General features: G+C 36.9%; 1 protein-coding gene across 1 annotated transcript; it reads left to right on the top strand.

Annotated features, from left to right (window-relative positions):
* The first annotated feature begins 285 nt into the window (after window positions 1-285).
* On the top strand, window positions 286-2915 carry LOC118755647 (larval serum protein 1 beta chain-like). The gene is made up of 2 exons (XM_036490473.1): window positions 286-510; window positions 570-2915. Exons 1-2 carry the CDS (start codon window positions 295-297, stop codon window positions 2607-2609), a joined length of 2256 nt encoding a protein of 751 aa, XP_036346366.1. The 5' UTR covers window positions 286-294; the 3' UTR covers window positions 2610-2915.
* Window positions 2916-8758: the final 5843 nt, after the last annotated feature.

Genomic DNA, 8758 nt, shown 5'->3' on the forward strand with positions numbered 1-8758 from the left:
AGCAAACAAACTTTCACATGAAATTGAACTGAGAGCATTTATGTTTGTCAAATTCTTATCAGCTCTATAACCTTGGACTTGATACCTGTTTGCTTATCATCTCTTATGGCTAATGCTGCGTGTGCAGATAGCTTGTCGCGTATATGCAGGTCAAATAGTGCACAATAAAATATGAAATTTGCAATTTTGTGCTAATTTCTTGTACTTTTTGTTTTGGTTTGCACCGGTGAGAACCTTGTATAAAAGAAACAAGCGGTAGCCTAACAGCAACCAGTCTCCCCGAGCAGCATCAAGATGAAGCTGTCGCTGGTATTCTTAGCCATAGTTGGACTTGCACTAGCAGCCGCACAGGTGTTGGAACCTACCAGACAAGTCAAATATGCCGACAAATCGTTTTTGGAGAAACAAAAGTTTCTACTCGAAATCGTTTATCGCATAGAGAACCCGCTGCTGTTCGAGGAGTATATAAAATACGCACACGACTTTCACTTCGATAAGGCTGATTACACGGTGAGTTTGTAGTATAGATGGTCGGGAAAAGTATGCTCATATTTTTATTTTCCACACAGCAATATGACCACCCCATGGAGTTGTTTGAGCGAGCGCACAAAGCTGGCTATCTTCTGTCGAGAGGCGAGTTCTTTGGCGCCATGGTGAAGTCGCACATTTACCAAGCTTGGGGTCTCTTCAACTACTTCTACTATGCCAAGGACTTTGATACTTTCATGCGAGTGGCTAGCTGGGCGCGTATGCATGTCAGTGAGGGTATGTTTGTGTATGCACTCCATCTGGCTGTCATACACCGCGACGATTTCGAAGGTCCCATGCTGCCGACAATCAATGAAATTTTGCCCCATCACTTCTTCAACAGCAAATTAATAATCGAAGCGAAAAAATTCGATTACGATATGTGGAACAAGCTTGCTATGTTGAATAAGGAGTACAGCGGCTATCTTGATGCGAACGACAACAGTAAAATGAGCACCAAAGACTGGAAGCCGTGGCAGTGGTGGAAGTTGTTGGGATTGAGTACACAATGGTTTAAGATGGAAACTTATCCGCTGCGCAAGGATGTCACATTCATGAGTATGCTGAAGGATACGCACATGTTCTACATGCCCACCGATTATACACGCAACATAGAATATTACAATGAGCACACAAAATTATCCTACTTCACTGAGGATGTGGAGTTGAATGCTTACTGGTACTATGCCAACATAGATTACGCCTATTTCTTGAACAGCACCAAGTATGGCTTTGCGCAGGAGCGTCGTGGCGAATACTGGGCTTATAATTTGCAAACAATGCTTGCGCGCTACCAATGGGAACGACTATCGCAAGAGCTTGGTGAAACGCCAGAGTATTCGGGTAAGGACACCTACGAACAAGGCTACAATCCACATCTCATCGGCTATAATGGCATCAATTTCGGTTATCGCCAGAATGATTTCGATTATAAAAGATACAGCAATTTTGGCCAGTTTAGCATATTCGTGAGCTATTATAGGCGCGTGACCATGGAGCTGGAACAAGGTCATGTGACTACCAACAATGGCACACTCATCGATCTGCGCCAACCGGAAGCCATTGAGGTTATGGCCAATCTATTAGAAGGTAATGCCGATTTATTCGACTCACGCTTCGACACATTTTCGCGTGTGTTCTCACACACATACTTTGCGAATGCAGATATCGATGCGCAGCACTTGGCGCCGCATATCTTTGTCAATTTCGAGACAATGCTGCGCGATCCCTTCACCTACAGCTACTACAAACGTTTCTACCAAGTTATCTCCAAATTCAGTTCGTACCTGAAGCCTTACACTAGGGAAGAATTACTGCTGCCAGGCGTTAAGATTGATACTGTGGAAATCAGCGAATTGGCCACCTACTTCGATCTCACCGATTTTGATGTCAGCACACTTTTAAGCGATAAAATGATTTTCGTTGATGGTCAGTTTGTTTGGGATAAGTCTCTAATGGCGCGCCAACAACGTCTCAATCATCAACCATTCACTTTCGATTACACCATCGAGTCGGATAAGCCACAAAAAGTAGTCATACGCGCTTTCCTCGGCCCAAAATTCGATCAGAGCAGACGTACTCTCTCCTTGGCAGAAAATCGTGAGAATTTCATTGAAATCGATGAGTTCATCTATCAGCTAGACGCTGGCAAGAACACCATCCAGCGTAATTCGCAGCAGCTCTACTGGACCATTGGTGAACGCGCCACTTACACCGAGCTCTACAAGTCAGTGATGATGGCCATTGAGGGTAAGCAACAGTTTGCATTGAATGCTACTCAGCCCCATTCTGGTTTCCCCAATCGCCTTCTACTGCCTCAGGGTTGGGAAAAGGGCTTCCCAATGCAGTTCTTCTTCTTCGTTGCGCCCTACACGGGCACGCATGAGCATTTCCCCAGCTACGATTACACTTCATACACGAGCGGCATTGGTTCGGGCAAACGTTACATTGATGAAATGCCTTTGGGTTATCCTTTCGATCGGCCGATTGAAGAGGAGGTGTTCTTTGTACCCAACATGCTGATGAAGGACGTTAAAGTGTATCATAGGGAAGGATTAGAGAAATTTTTAAACTTGCAGTAACTGGCTGTGCTGTACAGGCTGCGGGCTAGTCTGGCTAATTAGAATGGAGAGGAAACGCGTAGTGAAATGTAGCTTTCACACAAACGAAATCTGTGACAGAATTTTACAACACTGTCTGTCAAAAAATATAAAATTAAGTAAATAAGTAAAATTTTCATTCCACGATAATTTTCCAAAATGTTAATAAATGAAAATTGATTACTTTTACATGAAAATTTCTGTGCATATTCTGGTTACGTAGTGTTATTTTGACAGTAAGTGAGAGCTCAAGTTATTCCATATACATACACTGGAGATCAAAAGTGAGTGCATGGTGTTTTTTGTTAAACATTTGCAAGGTTTTTTTGTTTTCTTCTAAAAATATGGTTCGTACTTTAATCAAAACCACGTAAGTCAAACTTTCAAACTTTCTTCAGAACTTAGAAATACATATTCAACAAATTTTCAGCCAAATTTTTTACTTTCTGAATTTTTTAGAAATATGTTCGGTATGTAGGTCTATTGGTGAGGTAAGTCTAGTTGTAATTCGTGTTGATTTTAAAAAATTTTTTATCGCTGACGGCTTTTCGATCTTTTCACCATAAAAAATGAATTTCTTGTAAAATAAAATACACAAGTTCGTTTGCAAACAAAACTAAATAAACCAACGCTATATTTTATAAATTACACTTGTTATATGAAAAACTGCAAAAGCCGTCAGCAAAAAAAAAATAAAATCTTTAAAAATCAACGCGATTGTTTAGCCGCTTAAAGCTTGCATTGTTTACTAGAATTGCATACCCAGAATTTTTCGAAAAATTCTGTCTAAAAAGTTGTTGACTAAACTAAAATTTGTCGAGATATTCTAAATTCTGTATAAAGCTTGAAATCTAAACTCATTTAGTATTGGTTAAAGCATGAACCATATTTTTATAAAAAAGAAAACAAAAAACAAGTAAGAAAGTCTAAGTTCGGGCGGAGCCGAACATTAAATACCCGGCGCAAGTATTAAATATATGTTTTCCACCTTTCCGATATCTACCGCTACATGGTAAGCCGGGGTGTATCAATTTTGAGTAAATTAGCGTCCTTAAATTTCGAAATATTGAAGTTTCAAGCATTTCTGAAATTTACTGTTATATGAAAAGCGGCCGTAATTTTAGTCCGATTTCAATAATTTTCAAAGTTTTGCTTCTATGTGGCAAGCATAATAACCACAACGAGTTTGGTAAAAATTGGTAGAAGGGTTACCGAGATACATATATGTGATCATAAGTCGGCGGTGGCACGCCCATTTTCTAAAATTTTATCATAAACGCATTTCTTGGTAAAAAGTTGTTGCAAGTATCAATTTGGAATAAATAAGCTTTAAAATTTATTGATTTATCGAAGATTTCGTATTTCTCGAAATTACCGTTATATAGGATGTGGGCGTAGTTATTGTCCGATTTTTTTAATTTTCGACCATTTAGTATGCTATACCAAGGCCAACAACTGTGCCAAGTTTGGAAGAAATTGGTCCAGCGGTTACCAAGATATACACATGTAACCATAAGTAGGCGTGGCTACGCCCACTTTCCAAAAAATTATAATATTCTTATTTTATGGTTATTGTCCGATTTGGCCCATTTTCAATACCATCCGTCCTACGCCAGAAAGAAGTGCACGTACCAAGTTTCGTTAAGGTATCGCAATTTTTACTCGAGTTATCGTGTGCAAAGACGGACGGACGGACGGACGGACGGACAGACAGTCACCGCTTAATCGATTTCTCTTTTCATTCTGATCATTTATATCTATCTTGATTCGTTTTGCCTGTTACAAACAACCGTTATGTGAACAAAGTTATAATACCCTGGTGCACAAGTGCGCTCGGGTATAAAAAGCAAGTGCGCCTGGGCCACACTGGAAAAGTGAAACTTACGTTGCATGCATATCGTCATACAAGACCGCGTATCGTCATTCTGCAAAACTGCGTAACTGACATTGGTTGCCAAAAATTGGATTTGCGCACACAAGCTCTTGGCTCAATACTTATCCATCGTCCTGAAATACACTAGCCAGAAATGCGATAATATTGGTAGCAAAATCTTTCGATAAAAATATCCAAAAAATATCCATAACAAAATCGATAAAAATATTTATAACAAAATCGATAAATATCGATAACAAAATCGATAACAAAATCGACAACAAGAGCGATAACAAAATCGATAAATAAATCGATAATATCAATAACAAAATCCTTAAATGTCGATAACAAAATCGATAAATTTTTATAAAAAATCGATAAATTTGTATAACAAAATCGATAAATATCGATAACAAAATCAATAAATATCGATAGTAAAATCGAAAACAAAACCCATACATCGAAAACAAAACCGATAACAAACTCGATAAATATCGATAACAAAATCTATAAATATCGATAGCAAAATTGATTACAATGTCGATAAAAATTTCGATAACAAAATCGATTTAAAAACCGATAAAAATATCGATTATTTTATCGATAAGTCTCGAGAATCCCGAAAATCTCTAAACTCACAAAATAATTCCCAAGTTGAGTCTCCGTGTCTCTCTCTATATCCTTTCCTCTTTAATTACCTTTATCTTAATATTTCTTCCCCTATCTTCATCCTCTTTAACCTTTTATTAGCAAATTTTTGTTAACTTAATACCATATGCATACACACAAGAAGCACTTGTTTCAAATCCCAACCATTTCCGTTGCACCCCTTCCGTTGCACTATTTCCGTTGCATTAGTTCTGTTGCACCATCCCCGTGCGCAATTTCCGTTGAATTTGTCAATTTACTCCCAACCAACCAACCGCCGCTAAAGAAGTTTCACTTCAAAAATTAAGTTGAAAAACATTACAAATATTTAATAAAAATCACTACGCACCAACTTTTGATCGGCAGTGTACATACATTTGTATGAAATGACTGAAAATTGTAGACATGAGCGTAATAAATTATAAGCAATAAAGCCGCTTTCTTAAAGTGTGTATGTCTTATCGGCGCGGTTAAGGTAGATAATCTGGTCGTCTTTGTCGAATACAAACCAATTTTTGAAAAACTTCTTTAAAAAAACATTTTTTATACGGTTGTACAGCCGATCATCTTTGGAAATATATATACACTTCCTCTATCATATAATTTCTGAATGTAGGTACGACCGCTCCAAGGATAGACGATCATTCTACTACCATGTCCGAAAGAGGATCAAGTCTCATTAAACACAGTAACTTACCGTTGAAAAAATGTTACCCATTTTGATATGGAAAGCCAAAAGGACTGCAGCTTGGCGTGCTACATCAACGGAAACAATGAACATATTGCCCAGAGACATTAGGTTTCTTCGAGTTGCAATCACAACCACAGTGTTGCGCTAATTAAGTATTAAAGTATTGCGTTCGGTGTGAACAACAGTCATGCAGATTTTCATCAGCGCCGCAGTATTGCCGCTTTTATTACGTACCTCGAACAGACCATTGTGGGAATGGAAAATGAATCCGGTGCTGCTATTAGACTACTGTGGTCACATCTCAATTCTAGATATGCTTCGCATTTTGGATAGCATGATCTACTGCGTATCACCTATACTCTTCCGCGAAGGGTAATAGGTAGAAGTTCCGCGCAGGAAGTAATGAATCCAGCGCGATCCGGAGCCTACCAACTATACTTAGTCCTATACTAACGGTTCCAAATTGGACAATAAGGTTGGTGGAGGCCTGTGCTCGAACAGCTAAGACTACTATAAAGCAGCGTGGGCCGAAAATCCGCCTTTTTAGAATTTTTATTGGTAATAGCAAAAATATCGTTCATTGTCATCTAAAACGAATTTGTGTGAAAGATGACAATTTTTGGTCAATATCTTAGGCTGGCCCAAGTCCATCCAAGTTCAATGTGCTCAAAAAATAAAAATCAATAAATACATTGATTAATAATTTTTTTTTTTTTTAATAAAATTGCAAGTAAGTCCTACATAAATTTTCGGTAGAAAATCGGAATAAGCAAAGAATTTTTTTTTGCACCTTCTTTTACTTGTTTTTCATATTTTTTTAATCTTGTCTGTATAAAACGTTGCAATATTTACTTAGAGGATTTCCTTAAACTCGTAAAGTCTTAAATCGTGTAAAACTCGTAAGTTTACGAGGCTTTCATGGGAATGCATGTATCGATTTATCGAATCGAAGTTTTTGGAATTTTCAAAATATATCGAGTTATCGGAATTTGAAGGTTATATTGTATATGTAAGTTTATCGGGTTATCGAAGTTTAAAGAAGTATTCAAAGTTTATCGAGCTATCGATTTTTTAGCGAGATACATACATATGTACATTTTTTAGCTATCGAAATTTATCGAGCCCTCGAATTGTAGAATTATCGAAATGTATCGGATCTCAGCGTTTTTTGAAATTCATCGAATTATCGATATGTATCAAATTATCGAAATTTATCGACAAACTGAATGTATCGGGTCATTTCCAAGTCCTGCCAAAGTACTCCAAAGGCCTTCAAAGATATCAAACCAAAGAAATTTAGACTGTGAAATTGTGTCAGCAATTTCTTAAAACAACTAGTCCTGAATGTCTGGAAAATTTTATCACAAGGATTTCAAAAGTAGCACCACCAATGATACAATGCTGAAGCCGGTTTTTCACCAAACATAACTCAACAAATGTTTACAGAATTTGTTCTCACCGTGTCTGAATTATTTATCAACCAACACCAACATCTTGAAAACATAGGTATAATTCATGATTCAATAATAGAAAGGTTTTGTAATAAAACAGTCTTCTCGCTCCCACACATAAAATCGGCTCCTTTACTTGTGCAGAATGTTGCTTACTCTACAGTTTCTAGTGATATTTGTAGTAAAAGCAAAAATTCGTCATACTAAATGTAATTTTCTAGAACAAGTGTAGAATAGTAACCGTTTAGCTATAAAATAACCAAAAATGCCGATAGATAGAACTTTTTACGCTGATTACTACGATACCAATATTTGGCGCAGGCAAAAAATAACGAAGATGTAAGAGGTTTATTTGATTTGTTTATTTGTATTTTTTATTATCACCCTGCAAAAATTTGAGGACCAGGTGGTCTACTGGGCCGTGGTTTTAATGTATGTGCAAAAGGACCAGGCTTCATACTAGTAACTTGTTATGCTGACCTGAACCTCTTTAAACGTAAAAAACTGATATATGTGTTGAACACCATCTCTTCGTGGCCCATCGGCAATATGATTCGGTTGCCGAATGTGCCATGGTCCAAAACGAGTAGTTGTCTAGGTGGTCCCATGTTATGCAGCGTTGGACCAGAGGTGGTCAGGTCCAATGACATCGCAATGTTATTGTAACCATGTTTTCTTCATATATTTGGACCATTTTGGTTACTAGTGTTGGTTACAAGGTTTCGTGGTCCTGTACCAGTGTTTAACCTAGTCCCACTTTTGCAGGGCACTGATTTGTTGAAACCCAAAAGTACATCATGATAAAATACGTAATATCGAATTAAAGATAATAACTTGTACTTTCTAAATAATATAAATCTCTTTACAATTATGCAGTTTTTTTTTTCAAAAAATATTATTTCATGAAAAAATAACATTTGTTCCTTTTTTAGTGGTTTTGGTTTAATAATACAAGAAGCTACAAATTATGTACACCATCTGAAAGACAAATTAGTTATATTTATGGTGGCGTCATTAGTTTTTTTTATCGGTTATACCAACAGTTCGTAAGATATTAATATTTAAAAAATTTAAAAACTGAACTTTAACCTTCTAGAACGTTTTGATTTTTTTACTTGCGCCAAATAATTTTGGCATGGCTGAAATGAGTTCTATTTATCTGCAGTTTTCCTTTTTGCAAAGCTGAACGGTCGGTTCCAGGAAATGATGAATAACTTAAATCAAAAATGTACATATTTATGTATTGTTTAGTATTTCCATTAAAACGCCAAATATATTGCAAATTCGCGTAGAATGAATAATACACATTTTACTTCTAATTGTATACTGTTGTACTACCGTTTTCGCAAAAGGCGATCACATTATTCCCCTTTCTCCTACTTCCAAAATACAAATCTAGATAAAGGAGTGTCAAATTTTAGCTGTCACAAATTACACAACCTTGTATTATTGAATCATGGGTATAATT

This window comes from Rhagoletis pomonella, unplaced genomic scaffold (genome assembly GCF_013731165.1).
Source record: "Rhagoletis pomonella isolate Grant_MI unplaced genomic scaffold, Rhpom_1.0 Rhpom_scaffold_06930, whole genome shotgun sequence".
NCBI lineage: Eukaryota > Metazoa > Arthropoda > Insecta > Diptera > Tephritidae > Rhagoletis > Rhagoletis pomonella.

What these genes read in the sequence shown, in the direction of transcription:
- LOC118755647 (XM_036490473.1), top strand. Translation starts at nt 295, where the DNA reads ATGAAGCTGTCGCTGGTATTCTTAGCCATAGTTGGACTTGCACTAGCA. An exon ending in TCGATAAGGCTGATTACACG is followed by an intron (nt 511 to 569) that starts GTGAGTTTGTAG and finishes TTTTCCACACAG; the next exon opens with CAATATGACCACCCCATGGA.